The sequence below is a fragment of the Sarcophilus harrisii genome, chromosome 2 (assembly GCF_902635505.1).
Source record: "Sarcophilus harrisii chromosome 2, mSarHar1.11, whole genome shotgun sequence".
NCBI lineage: Eukaryota > Metazoa > Chordata > Mammalia > Dasyuromorphia > Dasyuridae > Sarcophilus > Sarcophilus harrisii.
Window position 1 is genome coordinate 240,882,230 of NC_045427.1, and position 27,643 is coordinate 240,909,872.

The following is a 27,643-nucleotide window of genomic DNA, read 5'->3' on the forward strand; positions in this document are numbered from 1 at the left end:
TACGGACTCAATAAGTGGTCTATGTCTCCTACTAAGGAGGTAAAAACTTATTTAAAGTAAGATTCATTGCTGAAAATGCATTCTTTTAAATGTTCAACAGTGGCAACTCTCCTAAGTGTGCCCCTGGTGCTTCTGACATTCGAAGCAAGAAAGATTTTTAACTTCAGTTCATGATTGCCCTTCCGTGTTGTTCCACCCAAATGGAGACACATGAAGATCAGATGGGATAATTTCATTGAAAATTTGATTTCTAATTTGACTACGAGGTTAGATGTACAAAGTACTTAAGAGAATTGCATAAATTTGAGTTGCTAGTTAGGACATGTTTTGTCATAAAAGTTTTGTCATAAAAGAACAAATCTAGTGTATAGCTTGGCAAATAAAGGTGTAAGTTAGTATTAATAAGGGAAATGTTCTGAAGAATGAATGTAGAGCTAACAGTGGCAGAGGTGGTATAAAATTGCATTTTTGTAAACATCTTTTTTATAAGTCCAAATAAACACTTTTAAGGGGGAGGGAAAGGCTTAAAAAATACATAGGTTTATTGTAGGTCACTCAGAAGTACAATATGAATAAATGGACTGGAGCTGCCTACTTGTCACTGTAGAATTACCATGATTTGAATGGATTAAAAACAAATAGCTAAAGCAACTGGATATTTCATTCATCATGATGTTTTCTTTTGTTTCTTCTTTTCATTTTCTTCTTTTTCTTTTTCAATTTCAGCCACATATTTTTCAATTTCTTCAGGATTTAAAATCTAACAAAAGAAAGATTCCATTCATAATTATCAGCCTACTGAGTAGTAGTACAGGCCCAAAGCCTTGGCCAGAAATCCCTTCCCCTGATTCTCCAAGGTGAAAACTATAAGATTCATGCCAAATTAGAACGTTTGTCCCCTTTCATTTAGAAATGGAACCCTGAGATCCTATGTTATCCCTACTATTTTTGGTTTTGCAAGAAATTTGACTCCTTTTAGAAATGAACTTTTTACGTCATAACCTGAGATGATCATATATGAACATTAAAACCTAAACAGTTGACTTGACCAAGATCACCTAGGTAAGTAACAAAGTTCAGAATCGAACCTTGCTATGCTAACTACAAATTTGGTAATTCTCTCCATTGGCACCATAATGCCCTAATCCAACTAGCAAATATTCTTGTGTACTTAACAATAACAGTAACTAAGGAATTTATAATGATTACACATTATGAAATTATCTACATTTCCTTAACACTCAAATACCTATTTTCAATTGATCAGATAGCTAAGGGGGGCTAGTTTTTATCTGAATCTGTAGATATATTTGCCTCTCTAAAGCATTACAGAATAGGTCAAATTTCTTTTTCAGCCTTTTGCAATTTTTCTCCTCCAGCTGTTTTGTGAAAGCAACTGGCATAGATGAGAATAGTCCATCTGTTTAGCCAATTAAGTCAACAGTGCCCAGAGGAAGGACTAACAAAGCCAAAGGGACAAGAAAACAAATCTCACTTTAAAGCTAGCTACTTTTAAAAATGTTTAGGTCTTGAGGTTAGTAAACAAAAGATTTTACATGAACCAAGGAAGAAATGGGAAACTTTGGCATTTACCTTAAGAGGCTGATCTCTCCTCATGACAGCTAGTTCAATGTTTTTGCCCCCTGACTGAACCACCTGTAAAAGGAATGGAAAGAACAGGAGAAGAGGATAGGAGTATTAAGGACATTTTTGTTGCCTACCATCTTCATAAACCCAAGTCTTCCACAATGACATGAGTCACTGGTGTTTTGTTTTTTTTCAATGAAACTATATTACTAAGGACCCAAAGCAGGAATTACACAACCAAAATTAACCTATTTTCCAAAAAATCCTTTAAATGTTTTGACTTCCTTTACTAGACAAAAACTGGCTAATATGGAATAAAATGTTTTTTCCTATTCTTATGTTTGAGATGCCAATTAACAAGGCAATAATCTCTCTAGAAGCAATAGCAGAGAAGTTGAAAAGGAATTGTGAAGTTTCAGAAAGATTAATTCCATCCCCAAGTGAAACTTGCTTGTGCTACATGTAAGGTAGTGAAAAAGTATATACAAGCAATAATGAATGGAATGATGGCTTCACATTCTTCACAAGTGCTCATATGATTGGTACCGACTGTTAAATGATTTTTTAATGGGCTTAAAAGGAACAATGAAATATGGCAGTCTAATTTTCTGAAGCAAGTTAGAACAAAGAGAAACATTTCCCAGTCAGACTTACTTCCAGAAGAGCCTTGATAACAAGCTTGATGGTCAAATCATCAGTTTCAATGGCTTCATCAGTATAATTCTTCTCCAAAAATTCACGGACTGACTTAGCTCCTCTACCAATAGCATTAGCCTGAAAGAGACATTTATTCACAACTGAAGTCAAGTGCAAAAAAAAAAAAAAAAAAAAAATCCAGTAAACACACCCAAAGTATATACAACTGATTTAAGATTAAGATCTTGGGTTCAGGGACACATATTTGTATTGTAGGAAACAATCCACAATGGATTAGGAGTGAATAAATCTATATTGTTACTATATCCTATCTGTGAAATCACTTTGTCACTAGCCCGATTTCTCCGTCAGTAAAGAGATTTGGTTAGATGGTCAAAGGTTTCTATCTAGCAGTATATTTCCTAACCTAATTTAAACTGAAATGCAAATATATTCTTGTCTGTCACAAGAAAAGCCAGACAAAAATGCTAGTGCAATTACACTTGCTGGAATCAACTCAAAAAGCATGCCCTACTGATAGTGATGGTGGGTTTATCATCTAGATATTATGTTGTTGGGTGTTTAAATTATCTAATCCATGATGGTGTCAAACTCAAAAACAGGGTTAAATTGTACTCTAGGGCCCTACAGGCTACATACTAACTTAGAAAACACATATTAACAACCTCTTCTATTGTGTTTTTTTGTTAAATATTTCTCAATAATATTTTAAATCTGTTTTGGTCTGCAATGGTTCTAGATCTTATCTGTTCCCCACTCTTTATTTTTTTAAATGACAAACTAAGGCCCACAAAAGACTTGACCAAAGTCACAGAAAAAATTAGCAGCAAAGCTGTGACTCAAACTTGGATTTTCTGATTTAGTCCAGGGTTTTTTCTGATAATAGCCAATAAACATTAAGTACCTTCTGCCCATAATGGTCAATAAATCACATTACCTTGGTAACAAAACAAGACTCCCCAAACCCCACCACACACACACACACACATCAAAAAAACACCCCAGATCAAAACCACTGGTTAAATTTATACTTAGATAAAACAAACCTATTGAAAACTATTTGCACACATCAGTTAACATCACTCTTTAACAGTTTCATTTTGCTCTTTTCAAGGATTATATATTAGTAGGGAATTAAATTGGAGTATTCAATGGGGGCTGTAATTTTACTAATACAAATTAAAATATAGCACTTCTAGAAAAGAAAAATGTTTATTAAAAACAAAACATCATTTTACCTTTCAAATGACTACAATAAAAGCTAAAATTTTAACTTTTTAAAGTTGAAAAGTCATGGAAGTTAAAGATGCACTCCATTTCACCTGTTAAATGTACCAGACAGATAAAGAAGTGAATGACATCACCTTTATTGGGAAAAATAAAGAGTCTTGGAGAATTGTTTTTTTCCATCTTACATGAAGCAATTGTTACTTGTAGCAATTGTTACTTGCACTATCTATCAATAGTGACCAAGTAAGGAATTTGTTAAAGGCAACCACATGCCAGTACTTCCAGAAAAATCTCCAATAGAATAAATCTCTTTAAAAACTGAAATCCTGATTTTTCTTGCAAAGAATATTGTTTAAAGATTTAAACAGGAAAGCAAGAGCTTTCTCTTGTCCAAAATGTAATAAGCAGGTATGTTATTGAAAAACAAGAAAAGAAATTGTCAAATGTTTACTTATCTTTTTATTTTTATTACTTTCTACTACTTATGCTCTGAGTAACTCAGGGCAAGACACTCACCCTCTCTTTTCCAGTTTCCTCAGCTAGAAGATGAGAGAGTTGGATAGACTATCGCCTAAGCTCCCTTCCAGCTCTAAATCTGCCATAGGATCATATGAACATTAATACAATGTTAACCATATCACAGCCGACTACATTTTTCCACAGTTTTCATTGTCATATCATTAGAGATTCTTTGGGCACACCATCTAAATATGTAGTTTTCACAAAACAGACAAAAAAAAATTTATATTTATGAAAAAGTAAATCATTTTAGTAAGTAAATAATAAAAGTAAAAAATAAATAATTTACTGGCTCAAAAAAGAAGGTGCAACAATTTTATATGACACTGAGGAAAAAAGACATAGAAGAATTCTGTTTCTTTCCTTTCAGCTGATCACTCACCTTCCATGCATGGTATGTGCCAGATGGGTCTGTCTGGTAAAGTCTGGGAGTTCCATCAAAGTCAAATCCCACAATGAGGGCAGAGATGCCAAAAGGTCTACGCCCATTACTCTGAGTATAACGCTGGTTAAAAGGAAAATTTTTTAAATTTTCTTTGCCTTCTCTTCATCCCAAAATATTAACATAAAAAAACCCAGCAAGGAACAGAAGAAAAAAAACAAAACAGCAGAATTTGACATTTCAGATACAGGCTCACTTTACTACAAGAAGTCTAGTGAAATGATGATTTTGTGAATTGTGAAGGCCATTTTTTTTTTAGAAATCTGCAGTAGGATGACAAAGTAAACTGATTTGCTTCAATTCTTATTCTTCCCTGTTTATTCATCTTTCAACTTCACTGTAGTACCTGGATTCCTATTAAAAAGACACATCAGTTATCTCAATCATCCAGAAATACAAGATGATGGAATTTTTAAATTAATGTTCTATAAAAAAAAGACTCTTGTATAAAAGAAATAAGCTTTAAAGGTCAATCATATTGTACTACAGAGGTAAACAGGTTTCAGTAGTGGTTAAAATTATGGTATCTAAGCTTTTAGTTACCTCTGAATGATAAAGCATCTTCATTAAGATCATAAGAAAACAATTTTGCTTTCAGAAAAACTGATTAAGCCTGAATTTAAAAAAAGATGACATTTTATCTACTTACAAATGATTAGAATAAAAAAAAGTTAAATTTTACTTTTCTAAGAAGAAAAGTAACAGGATCCTTTCAAGACCCTTTAACATGAATCAACTAGATACACCTAATTAGAAAAAAAAAAATACAGGAACATGGGACAGCTAGGTAGTGCAGTGGCTAGAACAACAGCCCTGATCAGGAGGACCCGAGTTCAAATTTGGTCTCAGACACTTAATGCTTCCTAGCTGTGTGACCCTGGGCAAGTCACATAACCCCAATTGCCTCACCAAAAAACAAAACAAAACAAAACCTTATGTTTTCCTTTACAAAGTAGTGTAATCTATGTTCAACATCCCCAAATAAGAGATAGTTAGAAAGAACATTTTCAGGACAGAACTTGAAAACACACCTGCTTCAGACTAGCGATGTAACGGGTGATATATTCCACCGTGACAGGATCCTCCACAGTGAGCCGATGGCTCTGGCACTCCACGCGAGCCCTGTTTATAACTATTCTAGCATCAGCAGTGAGCCCTACAACAGCAGAAAGACATTTTAGTTTGACTCCAGTTTTTCATTTGACTCAATAAAAAAAATATTAATTTCAACCTTTAAATTTAATCTTTTGCAAAATTTAATCAAGATTCCATTATCCTGGTCCCAAACTAGTGCTGTTCAAAGTTAGCATCAAACCACACAGTTACTCAAACTAGTCCTAATCTCAACCCCTTTCCTCTAGAGGATATGTATGCACAGTAAGGAAACACCCAGAAAGACTGCTTATAAGCTCAATGTCATCCTTCACTTGGAACTTAATACAGAGCAGCATTGCATATAGACCTATAGCTGACTTCCCAATCACAAAAATTGTTTTGTATGGTAATTAAAAGAAAGGAAGGAAATAAGCATTTATTAATCATCTATGTACCAGGCACTGTACTAAGCACCTAATGAATATTATCTCATTTGATCCCTCAACATGTCTGGGAAGTAGGTGGCATTATTATTTTTATGTTACAATAGAGAAAACTAAGCAAAAAGAGGTAAGTGACTTGCCTTGGAATTGTTCAATCCTCATGTTTCTATATGAGGATTCCATCAATCAATCAATAGTGCCTATGATTTGCCAGACACTTTGCCACTCAAAACTGAACTTGGTTGGGTCTTCCTGATTCCAGGTCCAGTGTTCTATCCATTGTGTAATCTAGCTGCTTTTACAGTCAGTAAGTATTTTGAAACAGATTTCCAATTCAAGTATTCCCAACTCTTAAGCTCAACATTCTAACCACTATACCACCTAACTAAATCATTTTTTGGTACATCATGGCATATTTTAATGTACTGTATTAGTTTTCTAAAATAATACTGTTGTAAAGCAAATAATCTCAATATAATTTCTACTTTGTGTATATTTGGATTCTTATACATTATATATTTTAAAGTAATTTAAAACAACCTCTAGCACTAACATGAAATCTAAATTCTCCCAATAAGCATGCTTTGGAAAGACAAGCCTACTTCCTAAATAGTTTGATGACAGTTGCCAGAGAAAAGATTATGAAAGGTTGAAAATAAAAGGCAAGGTTCAGGTTCTTTATATCCAGAAATGATTTCATTTAGTACAAAGGAAACAGTTGCTTATATGTGAGTAAGGAAGATGACAGCATTAGTTACTTTTTAGACTGTGAACTCTTTTTTCTTTGTATTCTCCAACCTATTATACAATGAATACATGAAAAATGTTTACTAAGAATGAGAGTTATGCTTCAATTAAAACACTGTCAAGACCTTTCCCCCCCTCTTTAGACCCACAATTAGGTTTCTTTGGCAATATTATTTTATACAAATTTGCTAGAAATCTCCAAATTAACCACAAAACCTTTTTTCAAAAAAAAAAAAAAAAAAAAAAAAATATATATATATATATATATATATATATATATATATATATATGTATAGGGACATCACAGAAAAATAAAATTGATTGTTTCATAAGACCCATACCTGCAAATGCCATGCAGACATTGTCATCCAAAGCACAAATCTTCCGCACAGTCCTTTCATCTTGTAGTTTAGCCACTGATTTCTTCTCTACACCAAGAACAACAATATCTTTTCCCCGTACACCAACCTTCAATAAATTCAACAAGTCTGATAAAAATGATTATCAGGGTTAATTGTCATGTCTAATGCTGTTCTAAGACCCAGATAACAATGCAGGATATATCCTCAGAGAGCTGCCTTTCTTGGACAAGTGAATACATCTACAAGGTCCTTCCTACCTTATTATACCTTCCTGGCTATTTAACTTCTTTCCCCATATCTCAGGCAAACGGAAAATCTGTCACCAAGATTAGCAATATTTGTTTTTATATGGTCTATTTTTGTTTTATTACTGTTCTTTCTATTTACATGTTGTAGTCATTGTATATATTATTTTCCTAGCTCCACTTACTTTACTTACCATTGGCTTATGTGTTTTCCTATACCTTACTATATTCTTCATATCCATTATTCCATATAATACATTCATATCCATATACACATACTAGCATTTATTTAGCCATTTCCACTCAAATATGCATTCCAAAACAATATTACTATAGATATTTTGGAGAATATTAGACCTTTCTCTCTTTAATCTCCTTGGGGTATGTGCCTAGCACTAGAATCAAAGGGTATGAACAATTTAGTCACTTTGTTGCATAATTCTAAACTTCATTACAACTGACTGAACCAATTAACAATCACACCAATCGTAAATGAATATGTCCATCTCTCTCTAACCCTTCCAACACTGATTATTCCTATCTTTTGTCATCTTTGTCAATTTTCTGGATGTAAAATGAAACTTCAATTATTGTTCTGATTTGTATTTTTCCTAACAGTGATTTGAAGGAATCTTTTATATGGTTAAATTTGCAATTCTCTTCAGAATTGCTTGTTCATATTCTTTGACCACTTATCCAGTGAAAAACTGTCTTTTACTGTTATATTTTTATGTTCATTCCTTATATTTTTTGGGATATCAGACTTATACCAAAGATATCTCTTAACTTATTTGTGCTGATTTTGATAGGGAAAAAGCTTTTCAATTTTATGAAATCGAAATTATTTTATCATTTCTATCCCGTTTGTATGTAACTTTTCTCCCTTCCTATCCACAGCTATTAAAAAAAAAAAAAAACCACCTGATCAGATTATCTTCTTATTTTTAAAGAGTGTGATCTTTAATATACCAATGACTGGAACCATCTAATACTTTTACTTACTAAGAGATAATTCCCCAAGTTTCTTCACACTAATAATTAGAAAAAGAAATAACCCTAAGATGCCCTATGCTATTTGTACTACAGTTTTACTTAGAGCATTATTTTCTCCAAGGGCACACTACTCTCAAGGTAAAAAGTTTATTATAATAAAATATCTTGATGATTACTCTTTTTAAAACAGTCTTACTATGTTATGTAAATAAAAGATTCTTAATCCCTTTCCTCTGAATACAACCAAAGTCCTGAAATTTAAAAAAATTATTCCTATTTTGTGCTATGCTGCTATGCCCCAATAAAAATTATGAAATATAATCTATCAAATAATTAACAATTATGCTTATTTAATTATTAACATTTTATTTGGTGATCAAATGTTCCCTTTTACAATTTTATCAGTAAATAAGATAATTATTAGAGGTTTTACTAATAATTCCATCAACCAATGAAAACTTTGAGAAAGTTACCCCAAATCCAAAACAGAAAGATAAATAAAAATGGGTCCATTGTCCAAGTAATTGGGGTATTGGGATTCAGGAAAAAGCAAAATTGAGTTCTGAAAATAAGTTATCTTCTTTTTAGAACAGTAACTATATATATCTTGCATTTCAAAGACAAGAAAGCTAAAGTCTCACAAGTTGAAAATACTTTCAAAAATTCCTATCTTTCCCCATCATGAACTAGTACAAAGCCCTAGTTGACAGAGAAAACAGAAAACTGACAAGTATTTTAGACTGCATGTGTCTCATCACAAAAATTGTACTAATGTAGTTATAGAAAAAAAATTTCAGTGGGCAAAATGAGACATAGTCATAAAATGAATTATGGATGACAGGCCAACCTGACACTAAGCACCCAACACTTAAGAGCTTATTATGGCAGAAAAGTTAGACCCAAGAATGAATTTATTATTAGTCCCAATGCCTATTCTGGGAACTGTATTAGTAGTAATATCTAAATGTCACTCTTTCTTATGTGAACTGATGCTGAGTGAAGCAAGCAGAACCAGGAAGACATTATACACAGCAACAGGAAGATTATGTGATGACCAACTATGATGGACTTGGCTCTTCTCAACAATTCAGTGATCCAAGGCAATTCCAATAAATTTTGGAAAATGCTGTCCACAGTCAGAGAGAGAACTACCAAGGCTGGATGTGGATTGAAGCATACTATTTTTATCTCCCCCTCCCCTTTCTTATGGTTTTTCCCTTTTCCCTGATTTTTCTTTACCAACCTGACTGATATGAAAATACGTAAAAAGAATGCACATGTATAACCTAAATATATCCATATATATATATTTTTTAAAAAAGAAAATTAAATTCCACCCTGCTTTATACTCATTTGTATCTTTGAATATAACTTCTTTCCCCTGGCAAACTGGAAAACAGTGAATTTCAAGGGCTGCCTGTCTTCTATCCATCTAACTCACTTGCTTAAAAAAAAAGTAAAAAAGGGCACAAATAAGTCGGAATGTTGGTCTTGAAATGCCTACTTGATTCCTAACTTGCTCAAAGCTAGTTTCTCTCTTTGTACTTGATTATCAAGTCTCAGCAACTTCCAGAGATCCTTTGCAACTCAGCTTCCCCTAGTCTGAAGTACAAAAGTGAAACCAACTAAAATGGCAAATTTAGTCAATCTCAGACTCATGCTTTGGAAAAGCTGTTTAACACACGTTTGAGAATACTGAGAGCAGATAGAAGAAAGAATGATGACCTCAATAATCATATTTCTTTAGCTCCTTTAATCTAATGTACCATGGAAGACAATTAATAGCAGGTTTTTAAACAAAGTTTACGAATCCCTTAAATATGACTATGGTAATCTAATTATCTAAGCCAAGTAATTAGGAAAGACCATAAAAATAAAAACAAATTTACTTGGTCTAGTCTTCCCAATTGCTCCCAATTATTCCATTTTTGATCAGAATGCTTTGCTTTATATCTTTAACTAAAACGAAACCAATTTCAGTTTTCAGACTTTTAGGAATGTGGATTTCCTAATAAGTCAGTATGCCACATAATTGACTTAGTTCTTTTCTTCAACAGACCAACATCAAGAAAATTTCCCCACACAGAGCTTATGAAAATCCAATCTACAACAAAGAAACGCTCACTTTAACACAAAGGAGGGAACTCTCAATATCTTGGCAAAGGAACTGTGTCCATTCGAATTAAGAGAGGAAACACTTTCAATAACAAGATACTTATATTCCCCTTTTAAAATGGCAAGCTGCTTCAGAGTAGCAGCTGTGACTTTTCATTGTATCTTCCGTGCCAGCCTGGCAACTTAATCAGTGTTTTGTTTTTTTTTTAAACTTTGTTTTCTAATGAAAATAAAATTTCCTACTTACTGGAAAAATGGAATACAACGTTAATTCTCAACCATTAATTCATGGAATATATAACATTAAAATCCCAAAGTAGGAGCAAATCAGATATCCTAACTGAATTAGTTGACACAATTCCACATTTCTACTAAATCCAAATGTCTCTTTTGCAAACCACATATCTGTTTTTTCTTTCAGTTTCTATAAATCACGTGAACTCAAAACCTTAAATACAATTTTAAAAATTTAAACATTAAATGAGAATGGGGTGGAAGTGTCATAGTTTCAAAGCACATCTAGGAGATCAGTTAGACATCTCAAAATATAAATACACAAATGTATCTAACTTTTTTAAAGTATTTTTGAGGGCAATTCTGTGTTTGTGGGATTCTTTGTCTGTGGCAATGGTCTGGGAATACTTCTCTTACGAGGACCCACTTTAGCAAGAGCTACCCCCAAATTTAAGCGGGTTTTCCCAGTTCCGGGCCAATCTCACGACTGTCAGCCAAACCCCCAGGATTCCCAGCCTTCCTACTCCGAGACCGTGCCCCGTCCACTAACAAGGCCTACCTCACCTGCCGCGGCCAAACACAGCCCAGTGCCCCCGCTCCCAAATCCCCAAGACACGTGCCTTTCTCCTTGAAGAAAAACGCCTTTAAAACCTCCGGGATCAGAGGCCCCACTAGAACCGGCCTCCTTAGGCCGGTTTGATTCTGAAAGGCTGGTCCGGCCTGGGGCCTGGAGCCTGAGGCCCGGGGGCCAACCCCGCGAGCGGCCATGTGCAGCGCCCTTCCCAGGCGCCCGCTTCCCGGGCAAGCCGCCGGATCGTCCACGAGTGCTCTCTAGGCAGAGACTCTGGGCGGTCAGCCCGGGCCCGGGCTCGGCTCCCTTCAAAGAGGGTAGGCCGCCCGCCCTTCCCTCCCGTTCCCTCCTCCCCGGCCCCCGGTGTCTCCTGGGCCAGGCCTGCGGCCGCTCCTTACCGCAGTCGAACCCTTTTTCACCGCTTCCTGCGCGTACTCCACTTGGAAGAGGTGCCCGTCCGGGGAGAAGACCGTGATGGCGCGATCGTAACTCATCTCCCTCGAGGTGGTGGGCGCCGCCGGCTCTGAGGGACGAAGGGAAGAAGGGAAACGAGGGAAGGAGGAAGGGAGGGGGAGGAAGGAGCCGCTGAGGCCTGGCTTGGGGTGAAGGCAGTGGTGAGGAGCCTAACACAGACAGGCAACAGTCAACCGCCACCAACCACTCTCACGAATCTGAGCTCCCTACCTAACAACACCCGAAGACAGACTCAAAAGCGCACAATCATCGCCAGGCGCAGCGCTGCGGCGCTCCCGATTCACAGAGGCGTCTGCGCCCAGCGCCCCCGCCGAGCCCCACTTGCCCCAACTGGCCTTTCCGTACGTACTTGGCGTAAGGCAGCCCGAGAGCGTGAGGGGCCGTGCGCCAGCGACGGGAGATGGAACGTACTACTGACAGCCTAAAGGGAGGGGAGAACTCTCTGGTTTGGGAGCCTTCTGGAACAATTTCTCTACTTCTTGCTCACGATAACGGAGCCTTTACTCAGTTGAATGAACTTCACGGGTGGGATGCGCAGCATTTGTTGTTGTTGTTGGGTTAGTCTGAGCCGGAGGATGGGCGAATCCACTTCCTTATCTCCCCTTAATATGCCCTCCCCCACCTCCCCCCCCCCATTGACTGCGGAGAATGAGAAACCTTTGGACAGGGAGAGGAGCCAGATAATAAACCCCAATGATTAAAGATTGAGACCCGCGGAGAGAAACATGTCGGTGGCCTTTGCATCTGCCCGTCCTAGAGGCAAAGGGGAGGTCACTCAGCAAACTATCCAAAAGGTAAACGCATGAAAGGGTAGGGGGAGCACCCCCAAAACCCCCGTATCCCAAGGGGGGTGGGGGGGGACTTAATTTTGAGGTGTTAGTGAATGTGTAATACCAGGAGAGAGGGAGAACTAGTGAATTTCGAGGATTGAAAAGATGGACAACTAGAGGGAGGCGGTGGAACAAAGCAAGGTGTGCAGATCCGTGCAAACCGGCGAGCCACCCTGGGAACTCTTGCAACCAGTCATTGTATCCTAGTAGGGGCTTACTGCCGAGTCCTGCATCCCCATTCTTGCAGCCGGGCAACTATTGCAACCGATTATTGCAACTGGGCAACTATTGCAGTTATATGCAAGTAGGCGTCACGCATTGCAATGGGTAATGTGAACAGACACACACGCGCGCACGCACACACGCCTCTGTGGCAGAATCTGCACGGGGACAGCGTTGTTGCTATTCTTGTCATTTCTTTGTGGAAAAGAAGCAGAGCCTTCTCAGTCCCCCTGCAAGTTTGTTTTCGTGTTTCCCCTCCCTTTCTTTAAACTGGGGGAATACATTGGAAACTCAGCTTTGTAAGGCGCTGTCAGTACTAGCAGGTGTGATTAATACTGTCTGAGACAAATGCACTCGTGGGGTGGAAATTCCGGGTGGGGACGATGCTTTTCTGGGAACGGGGGGCGGGGAGCTGGAAGTGTTAAATTTTTTTTTTTTTTAAAATATTGAGCAGGTCGCCGGTATTTTGTTTTTGTTTTTAATTTTGGGCCAGGGTTCCTCGGTGAAGCCCCGAGTGAGCAGTACAGTGCAGTTGGGAACTTGGCCGGAGGCAAAGACGGTCGCAGTTTACGGTTTTCTTTCGAGAGCTTAGTAAATGATGCAAGGTGCAGAGCACTTCTGGTCCGCCGAGCTGCTTTCCTTAAATTAGATTAGGCTAGTGGGTTCACCTTCTCATCTCCCCAAGGTGTCTGGGGTTCTACATCCTGCAGCAGTCCCTCAGCTCTTGCACGATAGAGATGGGGGACTCTGACAGGGAAATAAAAACCTGGCTTCCAAACCGAGACCCTAACCTATTTGTCAGTTATAATGGCGAATGCGAAAAAGGTGTCTGTGTTAAAAGAGCAGCCAGCGAGGTGCTCCTCCGAGTCTTCTAGTCAAGACAAGACAACCATCGCTGCAGCCTACAGATGGCCCTGAGCAACGGATCCTCCCTCGCGTTGAGCGATTGGGACCGGGAACTAAACAGGCTGGTAGGCTGACTTTCGAAGCTCAGTTACTGCCCTAAAATGGATGGATGGATGAATGGATGGGGACAATGCCTCATAATTTTTTCTTGTAACTTCTTGAAATGCAAAGGTATCAGTACAGATATGCGGAGAGATAGAATTAAACGTTACTTCCCATAACCTCACCTATCCCATAAGGTGCTGAAATACTCAGCCACAAAAACTTGAGGCTGAGTATATTAAATCTTGGAGCTTCCTGGTTAAAAAAAAAAAAAAAAAAAAAAAACGACAAATGTAGAATACCGTCATGTATGTATGTGATTGTAAAACGCACCACTAATGCATATTCCTATTTCACATTGTTTGGTTACACTCAATTTCCTACCTCCTTATTTAACAAAAACTTTCCGAATTTTAGTTCCAAATTCGGCATTATTTCTTGGAGTGATATTAAAATGGATTTTGTCATCCTTTTAAAAGTCTTTAAAATAAAACTTATTTCTCAAAATTGCAACTTTTTATTTTTATATGGTTGTTGGTTATTTGACAGGATTTGCAGTTCAGAAAAAAAAAGTTGATGTTATTAATTATTCCATTTTTTACTATTGAATGTATGTTGAAAACCTGATGTTGGGGCAAAAAATGCAAAGAAAATATTGCAGTGTCAGTGTCATTCCTTTTTGTATTTCTAGCATCCTAACAATAGTGATGTGTTGGTTTTGAAATATAATACTTGATTCATAATATTAGAGAAAAGGCAAAGTGTTTAAAAAGTCTAGAGTTTGAGTAAAAAGATATAAATCCAAGTCTAAGCTCTGCTATTGTGTGATCTTGGGGAAGTCACTTAATTTAGTGATAAACAATAATAATAAATGATTATAATAGAACACCAATTTTATGAAACATTTCCCATATTTTATTTGTTCCTCACACCAACCCAGATGTGATAGCTACAATATCATCTCCTCTTCAGAGTTTTGAGAAAACTGAGAATCATTAGAGGTTTTTGTTTTTTTGTTTTTTTTTTTTGTCTACCACTTCCTTTAAGTCTTAGGTAAAGTTTCTGAAAGAAGCTTTTTTTCCCCAGTTCTTTTTTAACTTTGTATTTTGCCCCTAAGATGATCTTCAAGTTAATACATATATATAGTTTGAAATTACATATTTGTGTGTAATCTATCTTCTATCTTCTTTGTATATAGTTATCTGTATGTCTTCTCCCTATCATATTGAGAACAGAAACTAACTGTTTTTCCTCCTTTATTTGTATCCTCAGTGATTAGCATAGTGTCTGGCATATATTAGGCACTTAATAAATGTTTCTTGGTGCATTAACCAGTAATTATGGGGCAAAAATGGCATTGAAACCCAAATCTCACCTGATTCCAAGTCTAGTCCTTTTTCTAGCATGCTTGAAGCCTATACTTCTAGAACATTGTGTTACAGGATTGGAGAGAGATATTTTGGCTAAAACTGAGTCTTGGTCATCATGGAATTTACTTAACCGTGCAGTTTCAGGTTCTTCACCTGTTAAGTGGGAAGAAGAATTCTTGTTCTACCTACTTCTCAGGGTTATTTGGGGGAAAACCTTGGTAGATAGTCAACTCGGAAATGCCGTAAGCATGGAAGTAGTCATAATAGAATTGATTTTTTAAAACTAAATGTGGACAATATTTCCTACTAATTTGTTTTTTAAATTTGTAGAAACATTTAGCAATCCATCATATTGACTACTGTGACATGATATATTAATAACATAACCAATATATGTTATTTATATACTTAATAATTTATTTTTATACTCTAGAGCCTCAGATAACTTAGAAACCAAGAAACTGCAGAATTTATTGAGTTTTATTGAGGAGACCCTATAAGTGGTGGGTTTAGAATAGCACATTGCTTAAAATGTTGGGAAAGCAGTTTTTCAATAGGACTTTAATTTGGACTTTGAAGAATTTGATTTTGTAGGAAAGTTAAACTGTAGATAGAGGAACATATGGGAAATATGAAAGATACCCATATCTGACATGTCAGTTGTTATGAGAGATAATTGAATTCCTAATTCCTAGTAGTAGAGGTTATTGCTGTTTTAACTTCCTTAGTATAAGAAGCACAGTTATTTATTACTGAATCCATCCATATTGCATTTCAACATATTAGCCCAAACTTCCAACTCACATCTTGTTCAGAGACTATGTAAAAATCCTCCAACCAATCTAACCTGAAAGAGATCTGGATACTTAAACAGATGGTCTGAAGGAATCAGAGCCAAACTGATTTACTGTGTAGGTCTCTCTTTAAATGGTACATGTTACTACAGAAAAGAAAATCTGAAGTAAGGTGAAGCTGCTGAATAGCCTACATTGGCATAACTTGATATGGACAGAAATCCCCTAGTTTCATGTAACAGAAGCTTGATATCATAACAATGAATGAATGAATGTTTGTATGTGTATACTGGGGAGGGGAACATCTTGCTCTCTGAGGAGAAAAAGGATAAGGGCATATAGACTTCTCTAAAAAGTAACAGGCCCAAGAACCAAGAAATGACTTGGTATGATGAAATTTGAGGAGATCTTCACTCTTCTTTGTGGCCTACTGTGAAGAAAGTAGCCAGTTCATCCTTTATGTCCCCCGTGTCTGTCATCAAAATTCAAGTCCTGGCAAAGTGGCCTAAAACAAAATTCTTTCCTAAATTTCAGTTTCCTATCTGTAAAATAGGAATATTAATCCTCACCCTATTGACTTCATTGGGGTTCTTTGGATCACAGGAGCCTAGTATTAAGGGTAGAAAAAGGTCTAAGAGATCATCTAGTCTTAACTCCATTATTCTACTGAGGGGGAAAGTAAAGTCTCTAAGTACCTCACAATTAGGTGGAAAGATAGAGTACTAGACCTGGAGTCAGGAAGGCCTGAATTCCTATTTGCCCTTATACAGTAATTTTATGACCTGGATAATTCACTTAGCCACTGTCTACCACAGTTTTTTCAACTATAAAAGAAACTGGCACCCAGTAGGTGCTTAGTAAATACTTATTCCTTTCTTCTTCCCTTAAGTTTCTTGTCTAATGTCACACAAGCTTTAAGGATCAGAGATATGGGGTGTTAAGGTATCTTAAAGGGAAAATGCTTTTCAAATGTAAAGGGGTGTTATTGTGTGCTTACTATATGGAGATCAGCAGATGGTATAAAAGTTGTTGGAGAAATAGATGATAATATATGGTACTTGTCCTCCAGTGAAAAGAGGGAAAAACACCCATATATGAGAAGAGGTACTTAACACATCAATATATGAGAAGACCCAAATTATTGATATAGATCATAGAAAGAATTTAGTATAGATGGAAATAAGGAAATTTTCATTGAATGGTGGGATTTGAGTTTGGCCTTGAAAAATAGATGGAATTTGGATGGGTAAAATAGGGGATAAGGCAAAAGTACCTTAGGGAGGGGAAGAAATCTTTTATTTCATTTGTGGGGGAATTCCTTTCATCAACGTAGATTTGCAACTTATCTCTGCCTTATAAGTCTTAATAGTTTTTTGTTGTAGTAGTTTTTCCTTCAAATAAATATCCAATAACTGTTAAGTGAATGTATACTTTACATATATTTTGTATATTGTTTACCACATATGGCATGGAATAAAATGGTCACTGAAAGACTGTCATAAAGAAACTAATGGAAAGTTGCATGGTAGGTATGAGCATGCTGCACCATATGAGGAACTCGAAAGAAGAAGTATTAAAAAATGTCATCAAGAAATTTTACTACAGGAAGAGAAAAGATGGACTGGTCTCATAATAAGGGGTAGGGATAACACGTGGTTGGCCAAAGTACTCTACTGCTACTTTCATGGCATCAGGAAACAGTGAGGAAAGCCCCCATCATATTTGGTGAATCCTCACTATCAAAATTACAGAAGAATGTGACTAAAAGTTCCCACAAAACAGGGAAAATGTCAGTGGTTGGGAGTCTCTATTGTTGGAGGTAACTTTGAAAATTATAAGCCCAAACCCATTTGAACTGATGCATTTTGCACTCAGGAACTTTCATTTTTGCCTTTTTATTTCCAGGATTTAGCACATGGTAGCACATTAGCTAAATTAAATTAGCACATGGTTGGCTCATTGTTGACTGAATTGACAGAAAAATATATATCTACATGTGAGTAAAGCAAAGATTCCAATATGTCCAAATGCATAATCTTTCATTCCAAACCCCACTTCTGTTCTAGATTTCCTTCATACTGTGTCACCACCATCCTTCTAGTCATCTATGTTTGCAACTTGTCCTTATGAGTTTCTAGTGACAAAAGGAATAGCACACTGGGGTATATTAGGAAGGTTTATGATACTGAAAAGAGCTGTGTAATAAGACTGTATAGTGAGGTGAAGTCATGTGATGTGGGAATTCTGAAAGACTTGTAGAAGTTAAAAGATGGGAACGTATCCCTGTCTAGTGAGTTATTTCTTCTCAGATGCTAAGTACATATTAAAGTTCTATGTCTTGTGTTCTGAAATAAGGAAGGAATATTCTTTATAACCAACTCTTGAGTCTACCCCATTGTTAATTACAATTATTTAAGTCTAGATCAATTGCTATGCATTCCTAAACTGGGCTTATTTCGTGTGATAATGAGTTATTTTTCAGTATTCGAATAGAAGCAACATAGCAAATATTTGGATTTTAAAAATTATGGGTAATATAATAATTTAGCAGTAAATACATATCAATTTAAATTATTTTTTACATTTGTTTTTTAGAATTTCGCAATACTCTTTGAGGGAATTGATAATATTCTAGGGTGTCACTAGTGAGATGTGATTTCCTAACTCTTCTCACTCTCTGACGCTTAGAAAAAGCTGTCTATAATCTTTACCACCATTTACTCATGATTTAATTACTTCTCACCTACTTGAAGTCTTATTTCAGACTCTACTATTTAACCGAAACTACTCTCTCCAATGTTACTAGCAATCTCTTAGTTGTTAAACCCAATGGCTTTTTCTTAGTCTTGGTTCTTCTTGGCCACATTGTGCCATTTTAAGACTTCTGAATTCTCTCTCTTTCCTGGGTTTTTATGATACTGTTCTCTTCTTGTTCCTCTTCCATGTCTGTCCTTTCCTTTGATGAATTATCACATTTATTTCTCACTCCCTTTGTATAGGTGTATCCCAGGACTCTATCCTGGACCCTCTTTTGTCTCTCATCTTTCTTAGTGGTTAAGTACTATGTCTTGTAGAGGAATCCTAACTACATAGCCAACTCTCATCTCTGCCCTAAGCTCTAGTCTTGTGTTATCAGCTCTTTGCTCTATATTTACACTGGATAAACCACAGACACCTCAAATTAAGTTTGTTCGAAATAAAACATGATTTACCCCAGTCCTGCCCTTTTCCCCACCCCAACAATCTCTCCTCTGTTTGGTGTTTAAATTCCTTCACAATCTGACTCCAATTTATGCTTCTAGATAGATTTCACAGTGATTTCGATCACATAATTAATGTCTAAACCACACTGGCTTTCTTGATGTTCCTTCCATGGAGCCTTATCTCCTTCATTCATGCCTTCATACAAATTATTCCTCATGCCTGAAATCCTTTCTCTCCTAATCTCTGCCTCTTGTTTTCTTCAAGGTTCCAATCCAGCACTACTTCTTACAGGAAGTCTTTCCAGATTTCATCCAGTCAGCATTTTTCCCCACATGCTTTTTTGTTTATTTTGTATTTGTTTTATATTTAATTCTCTGGGTATAAATGGCTTCCATTCAATATAAAGGAATGTCCCTAAGAACAGGACTCTGATTTTTTTTCTAGATCTTCCTAACACTTAGCACAATAGTGTGATCACTTCAAAGATTTTTGTGAAATTTCATTAATGTGGGCAGTTTCCACTAACAAAGATAATAAAGCATCTATAACCTATCCTGGACTATTCTTGGCCATGTTTTCTTTCTTTTTGGGGGTGATTGAGGGGTAGCTATGAAATGATACAACCATTTTATTTTTTTTCTTGCTTTATTTATTCAATATTTTCCCCAGTTACAATCAAAACAATTTTTTTATATTTGTTTCTAAAAATTTTAAGTTCTAGGTTCTCTCCCTTATCTCCCCACCTATAATTAAGAATACCACTTGTGAAGTTATGCAAAACATTTCCATAAAAGTCAAGTTGTGGAGGGAAAAAATCCCCACAGATCCTCCAACCCTAATGAAAATAAAAACCCTCAAGAAAAAATAAGTTTAAAAAAAAAGAGAAAGAGAGAATGCTTCAATTTGTATTCAGACACAATCAATTCCTTCTCTGGGTATGGATAGGATTTTTCATAAGTCCTTCAGAGTAGCCGTGGATGATTATACTGCTAAGAATAGCAAAGTCATTCACAGCTGGTCATCCCAGAACATTGCTATCAATTTGTATACAGCATATTTTACTTTGCTTGAATTCATGGAGAACTTTCCAGGTTTTGGCTTTTTTTTTTTCCCTCCTGAGATTGGCCATGTTTTCTTACAAGTTCTCTACAGAGGAAACACCCAATTCAATGAAAGTCTTCCTTTGGTTCTTTTATTATCTGAAGGATAATAAAGCATTCATTCATGCTGTCCATTTGCTGATTTCCATTCTGGGTACATGGCCAACCTAATAATAATCATATTTTTGAGTCTTATGGCACTTTAGCAGATATTTAATGTCTACCAACAATGTTCAAAGTGCCATGCTGGTCTTATATTACTTGTCACAGAGTAGGTGTGCATGAGTGCCATGAGATTTAAGAGATCATTTCTATTCCCAGAGAATATATAATTGGATTAAATGCAATAGGAAGTTTTGCTTTTTAAAGTACTTTTCTTTTGACTTTTTTTCATAATAGTTTCTGACTTGACAGGACAGAAATTATTACCACTTCACCTATGAACAAAGTTAAGCATTTGCTCAAGGTCTTTAGCAACAGAGGTAATTCTTGCTGCAGCCATGAGTCAAACTATAAATATTCCTAGAAGAATTAACACATTGACTTAAATTTATATTAACCTATAAGTACTCATTCCCATAGAACAGTTTTTATTTTTTTTATTTTTTTTCCCCGTTTTCTTTTTTTTTTTAATTAAATAACTTTTTATTGACAGAACCCATGCCAGGGTAATTTTTTACAACATTATCCCTTGCACTCACTTCTGTTCCGATTTTTCCCCTCCTTCCCTCCACCCTCTCCCCAAGATGGCAAGCAGTCCTATACATGTTAAATAGATTACAGTAGATCTTGGATACAATATATGTGTGCAGAACCGAACAGTTTTCTTGTTGCTCAGGGAGAATTGGATTTAGAAGGTATAAATAACCTGGGAAGAACAAAAATGCAAGCAGTTTACATTCATTTCCTAGTGTAGAACAGTTTTTAAAAGGGGGAATGATTGAAAGGAAAAAAGGAGAAAACTGGGCATCTGAAATAGGAAGGAGAAAATATTTTAAAGAAGAGAAGACTTGGGGCTTGGAAAACAAAGGGAAGGAGAAGGATAGAGTGCTCTGGTTATTCACTAGATGAGTATTTATAAGCATTCTGTGATGCATTTGGCTTGGACTTCAGTAGTGGTACTTCTTATTGCTGCTTTAAAGAGCATTTAAAAGATAGTGGGCCACTGGTTAGAATTCAAACACTGCTTTTTATCTCCAGACCTTCAAAGATTCTATATGGACTATTAGAGAAGAAATTGTTCTTTGTATATGACAGCAGTGAACCAAAAAAAAAAAAAAAAAAAAAAAATCTCCCTTTGTGAGATAACTAATGTTTAAGGAAGCAGAGGTTAACCATTCTTGATTAACTGAGTATAAGATATATACTGTAGCCCCATTTTTCTATGCTTTCCTATACCTAAAGCTCCAAAATATTAGATTGTTAATGTGCTACCCAAAAGGCAGTATAGTATAGTTTTAAAAAAGAGGAGAGGGACATTTTACAAGTTATTTATTTTCTCATGAGATTATTGAGCTAGGTGGTCCCTAAGGTCTCTTTCTAGCTCTGATGATTCTAGAATCTTGGAGCCATCACCAACACTTCAGTCTTTCTCTTTACCATATACAGTCTTGTCAGTTTGACCTCTACATCTTTCACAGGTTAGGATTTTAGAATCATAGGTTTACAGATGAAAGTGACTTTTGAAGCCATCCAATCTAACCTCCTCATTCACAGATAATATCCACCTTCTTCTTGCCACTCACAAAGACATCATTCTAGTTCAGGTCCTTTATCATCTCTCACTAGAACTACTTTCTTGTATTCCAAAGTTCTGTATGGCTCTCTCATATTATTCCCTATAGCATGATATTCAGGGTTTTTTTTTTTTTTTTTGTTCTTTTCATATAGGAAAGCCTTGATCTTCAAGTTATCTCTGCATATTTTCTCTTCAAAATCAATCTCTTCAACTTTTACAGATTTCATGTGTTCTTTTAATGTTATAGTATTTTACTTGTCTCCTGCCAGTTTCTTCTTCTGGCTTCCCAATTTCTTCTACACTATTATATGTGTTTTTCATCTTCTTAATGAATTCATATTTCTCACTTAATTTCTTCTTTCTTCATGCTTAATTTTTTCTTTTAACAATTCCATCCTTCTCCCCTTCCCTCTTCCTCTCCCCCTTTTTCTCACTATGTGAAGTGACCTTCTCTCATTTCGAATTTCTTGTTATCCTCTGATCTCTCAGAAGGCCATAGGATCCTTTTTTATCTGCAAAATTTGGCTTATTTTCCCTCATATTATATTTATACAATGTGCTCCAGCCTCTTTTTGAGCTTTACATATCTTTGTTTTTATCTTTATGATCTTTTCTTTTGCCTAAGTTTTTATTTGGTTTCTCAAACTTTTGGTCTTTCAAGTTTTTCTTAAGCTCCCAGTCATTTTCCTTTAGTTCTTGTCCTTGTCTTCCTCCTTTCCTCCCTTCCATATTCCCTCCTCCCTTTCCTCTTCCTACCTTCCTTGACCTGTAACCTTCTAAAGGGGGAGGAGTCGGAGTCAATGGAAACCCATGGAGAGGGAGAGAGACAAAACTGGTTTTACATATTCTTTTCCCTCGGGGCTGATATTCTTCTCTTCGCTCCCCTACCCTCATGTCCAAAACTGCATTGGCCTCCTCTAGTCACTTTCTGATTCCTTTACCTTACTGGACTTTCTTTTGGAGCTAGGGGAGGGTTCAGGCAGAATCGTTTCCATGGTGGAGGAACGGGCAAAGATTTCTACAGCTTGATCCCAATCACAAATCTATGAGTTTGTTTGTGCTCACTTAACTTGGGGAGTGGGAGTGGGGGATGGAGGATAATTACTCTTCATGAGAGCTTTAAGTATTTTAGTTAGTTGATATTATTTCATGAGATTTTAATCTCATAGTATTTCTGCCATCTTGTATTATAGATTTGGTTTTAATTACACATCTGGCACATAATTACTTTTTCTGAGGGTTTTGTGCTGCTGAAAGCCTCTCACCAGAATTATTGCAATGCAATGGAAAGAGCACTAGATTTGGAATCAGAGGACCTGGATTCAAATCGTCGCTCTGTCTGTATGACTGGAAAAATCATTTAGCTTTTCTGAAAATAAAGGAAAACTTCCCAGAGTCTTGGTTTCTTCATCTGTAAAATGGATTGTGTAATATCATGTAAAAGAATATTCACTCGAATCAAAGAACCTACATCCAAATCTGACCTCTGATATTACCTAAGGGAACTAAATTAACTCAGACCTTCTATGCCCCAATTTTTTTTGTAAAATGAGTCAGCTTGGACTTTATGGCCTCTAGAATTCCTTCTAATTCCAACTGTATGATCCTATAATTAGGTGATTTCTGAAGTCTCTTTAGAGATCCAGGCCTCTGATTCTGTGATCTCTGTTCAGTCATGTCCAATTTGTCATGACCCCATTTGGGGTTTTGTTGGCAGAGAACTGTAGTGGTTTGCCATTTCTCCAGTTCATTTTACAGATAAGGAAACTGAGGCAAACAGTGTTAAGTGACTTGCCCAGTTAGTAAGTGTCTGGGGTCAGAAATGAACTAATAAAGATGAATCTTTCTGATTCCAGGCCTTGTACTTTATCCACTGCATCACCTAGCTGTCTGTCCATCATCCTCACAGTTGCCAGATTGCTGTTCTCGAAGCATAGGTCTGACCATATTAGGCTTCCCCTTCCCAAGAAATTTAATTGGCTCCTTGTTGCCTCTAGTGTAAAATTCAGATTCTTTAAATTTCTATTCAAATTGATACTAGTCTCCTGACTAATTCATTTTACTACCCTCTACTCAAACACACTATGTTCACTGTACATGGTAGGTATTTCATAAAGAGCATAGATTTAGAACTAGAAAGAACTTTAGGGGCCATCTAGTCCCATTTCTTCATTTTAAAAAGAAGGAAACAGACTCAGAGATTGCCCAAAGTCACACAGGTATTAAATATTTAAGACTTTCTCTCCTCACTCTTGCCTCACTAGCAATCCCCTTTTTAGGCTTAGCTCAGGGGTCAACCCCTAAAAAAAGCCCTTTCCTGATTGTCTTCCTCCCTCATCCCCATTGTTAGGTCCTTTTCCTTGCTCCTGAAATTACTTTGTATTCACTTTGTATTTTCTTATCTGTTCATGTTGTTTCCATCCAGTAAAGTATAAGGCATTCAAGGACAGAAGTTGATTCATTTTATCTTTATATTCCTAGCATCTAGTAGAATTCCTGGCACAGAAGCCCTTGATAAATATTTTTTAATTGAATTGAATTAAACCCTGTCGGCCAGAGAGATTTCATGCTCCTTCTGTTATTTGGTCACAGATTGAGGCCCCTTCTGGCTCTTTTTTGTGCCTTAGACAGCAGAACCTTTTCATTCATGACAAATTCCTCTTCTCTGCCATGCCTGAAAAGGCGCTCTCTCTCTCTCTCTCTCTCTCTCTCTCTCTCTCTCTCTCTCTCTCTCTCTCTCTCTCTCTCTCTCTCCATTTCTCTCCTGGATAGTGGAGTGATTTTACTCTGGATAGACTCAAGTACCATTAAGTAGTATTAAGACAGGTGACAATTTAGTCATGGTGATGATTCTAAACTTTCCTTCCTAGTTTCAATCAAAGGATGTGCTACTTCTAGTTTAATTACATTTTAGTGTTCCATGTAAATTTAACACAAATTCTGATCCTACAAGAAAATCCTCTCATGAATTGATATCTGCTGAGTATCTACAGCACTATTTTTGGTGCTTCTAGCAGCAGGTTCTAGCGTGCCTAGTGCATAGGGCACTGGACTTGGAGGCAGGGAGAAATGAATTTAATTTCCATCACATCTACTGTCTGTATCACTTTGGCTAAGCCAATATCTGTAAAATGTGGAGATTGGACCAAGATCCCATTCAGCAGTCTGTGTTTTTGAATATGAACTAAGCATTTGCCTGTGTGTCTATTATTGATCTAAGCTCCAAAGGTTCTCTTCAAAATAGTGGTCACCAGTGGGGGAGTCTTTTGGCCATAGGGACTGATGAAGACCATCTCTTAAGGTATAAAAGAGGGTACCATCTGTACAAGTAGTTGAAGGTGCCACACTGTGTTTAAAATACTCAAGTAAAAAAATTCACTTTTATTTTCTAGTAACTAATTGCCTGTAGAATTCTGAAAGATGGGTATTTCAAGATCAAAAGAAAGGTGTGTTTTAAAAGAGAAATTAATATTGAGACATAGGTGAGGTTTGTCTATGTATTTCTAAAATTCTAAACTTCTGTTATCCACAACACAAGCTTTAAAGAACCAGAATTTCCCCTCAGCATTAAACATTGCTATTTGAGATTTATAATATTGTTCCTTCAGCATTTTGAGGTCCAACCCTCCAGCCATTTGCACAAAGCACTAGGAACTAAAGATACAAAGATGAAGAAAAGAATGAAAGAAAAAAAGGAAGGAAGAAAAGAAAGAAATAGTGATAGTCACTGTTCTCAGGGCACACACATTGTACTGAAAGGATATAACATATATGCAAAATGTATACAAATTAATTTTGGGGAGATGAGAAAGAGCCTCATGTAGGTAACTGAGCCTCCTGAGCTTTGAAAGGAGCTAAAGGTGTAGATGAAAGAGAATGTTTTGGGAATGAAAAGCACATAAGTGGGATAGTTATCAAAGATAAGTCAAATTATATTTAGTATTATTCTAGAGTCAATAATATTGTATTGTATTCTTATCTATGAAATTTGTCCAAAAGTGTTACATATTAGGGTGATCAGACAGGGCAAGAATAGGTGCCAGTGGTTTACCAGTCTTACTGGTAATTTTTTTCTTTGACTTTTTAATTCATTTTATTATATTGACTGTAGTGCAAATGGCTTAGATTGCCCATTTGTATCCCTCTATCATAAACTTTTGAGACTTTTAGAGGCAGAATGTTAACTTTAATTGTATCATCAATGTAGCTTATCATTTTTTGTACTCAGTCCTAAAATTTCATATAAAGCTCTGAATTGCTACCTTGCCATCTTAAAAGAAAGAGTTGTCTACCTTTGTATATATGGTAATTCCTAGAAATCACAAGATTTAAGTAGCAAGAGCATTCCATTTTTCCAACTCTCCTGAACAATCAGTTTAGTGTATTTTTCTTTCTCTGGAAAAATATTTTGTGCAACCAACTCTGTTGCAGATTAATAAAGTGGTAATGGCCATTGGCTTAAATCATCATCTGAATCCTAATTTATCTTCAAAGGATTTTATTATTATTAAGCTATGCTATTCTTTCTTATCCAACTCTAATGTCTTTTTTTAGCTTCAGACTCACCTCTCCACCTCTCCATTAGACATCTCAACCTTAGGTGTCCATAAACATCTTAAACTCATTCAACATGTTCAAAATTGAACTGTCAAGGGCACCACTATCCTCCCAGTTACCCAGAATTGAAACCTAGTTATCCTTCACTCTGCACTCACTACACATCCTCTTCAATTTGTTGCTAAGTCTTATCAATTTTACCTTAATAACAATTTTCATTTATGCCCCCCATTTTTCCTCTGATGTTGCCATCACATTGCATCAGACACTCATTACCTCACTCCGGGACTGATGAATAACCTACAGATGAGTTTCCCTGCCACAAGTCTCTCCTCATTACAATCCATCTTCTATGTAGCTGTTAAATTAACCTTTCTAAAAGTACAGATCTGACCCTATCCTGCCTCTTTTTATTCAGTAAACTCAGTTTACTCTGTTCAGTTGCTCTCTATCATCTCCAAGATCATTATAAAATCCTCTGATATTCAAAGCTCTTCACAACCTACAGTTTCCCATCTTTCCAGTCTTCTCATATTATTATTCTCAAGGATATTATATCCTCGATCATTCAGAACCAATAGAGATTGTATTTGGTGATGGTGGTGGTATTATTCAGATCTGTGATTTTGTCATTATTGTCTAGTGATGCAAATCAGCAATTAACTCACCTGGAATTTATACACTTAGCAGCTGCCTAGAGAATTTATAGGTTTAAGTGATTTGCCTTTGATCACAAAGCTAATATGTCAGAGGCCTCAAAACATGAACCCAAGTGTTCTTGGCTCTAAAAGGGCCCACTATGCTGTAGAGCCTGAAGACACTGCCCTCCCTGGAACATTACAATCCATCTCCACTTTCTGGGCATTTTCTATGGTTTTTCCTCATAACTGGTTTACTCTCTTGGCTTCCTTTCAGTCCCACCTAAAATCTAATCTTCTACAAAAAGCCTTTCCTGAGCCCCCTTAATATTTGTGCCTTCTCTTTATTGGTTACCTCCAATTTATTCTACATATATTTTATTTGTGTATAGTTGTTTACATATTATCTCTCTCATTAGATTGTGAACTCTGAGAGCAAGAACAGTCTTTTGGCTTTCTTTGTGTCTCTAACACTTCATAGTAGGCCTCTATTGACTGTTTATTGACTGAATGACTTTCTATCTTAAA

General features: G+C 36.3%; 2 protein-coding genes across 4 annotated transcripts in view; one reads left to right on the plus strand and one right to left on the minus strand.

The window, feature by feature from the left end:
* Window positions 1-518: 518 nt before the first annotated feature.
* PSMA7 (proteasome 20S subunit alpha 7) lies at window positions 519-12,057 on the minus strand. 2 transcript variants are annotated; one of them, XM_012539651.3, is made up of 8 exons: window positions 11,925-12,043; window positions 11,639-11,763; window positions 7,062-7,188; window positions 5,467-5,591; window positions 4,376-4,498; window positions 2,242-2,361; window positions 1,594-1,656; window positions 519-760 (listed from the first exon to the last, which is right to left on the minus strand). In XM_012539651.3, exons 2-8 carry the CDS (start codon window positions 11,732-11,734, stop codon window positions 668-670), a joined length of 747 nt encoding a protein of 248 aa, XP_012395105.1. In that variant the 5' UTR covers window positions 11,735-11,763; window positions 11,925-12,043; the 3' UTR covers window positions 519-667. The 2 variants fall into 2 exon arrangements, with proteins under 2 accessions (XP_012395105.1, XP_003757676.1); XM_003757628.4 differs by having other exon boundaries at window positions 11,639-12,057.
* SS18L1 (SS18L1 subunit of BAF chromatin remodeling complex) overlaps window positions 12,057-27,643 on the plus strand; it is an 80,178-nt gene continuing 64,591 nt past the window's right edge. For both annotated transcript variants that reach the window (XM_031951716.1, XM_003757627.3), the window contains exon 1: window positions 12,057-12,508. In XM_031951716.1, coding sequence (XP_031807576.1) covers window positions 12,440-12,508 — 69 coding nt within the window. In that variant the 5' untranslated portion in view covers window positions 12,057-12,439. The remainder of the gene's footprint in view (window positions 12,509-27,643) is intronic.

Coding starts and splice junctions, on each gene's coding strand:
- PSMA7 (XM_003757628.4), bottom strand. CDS start 11,734: ATGAGTTACGATCGCGCCATCACGGTCTTCTCCCCGGACGGGCACCTC. Junction 4,499..5,466: donor ACATCGCTAGTCTGAAGCAG/GTGTGTTTTCAA, acceptor CCTTTTAACCAG/CGTTATACTCAGAGTAATGG. Junction 761..1,593: donor GGAGAGATCAGCCTCTTAAG/GTAAATGCCAAA, acceptor TTCTTTTGTTAG/ATTTTAAATCCTGAAGAAAT.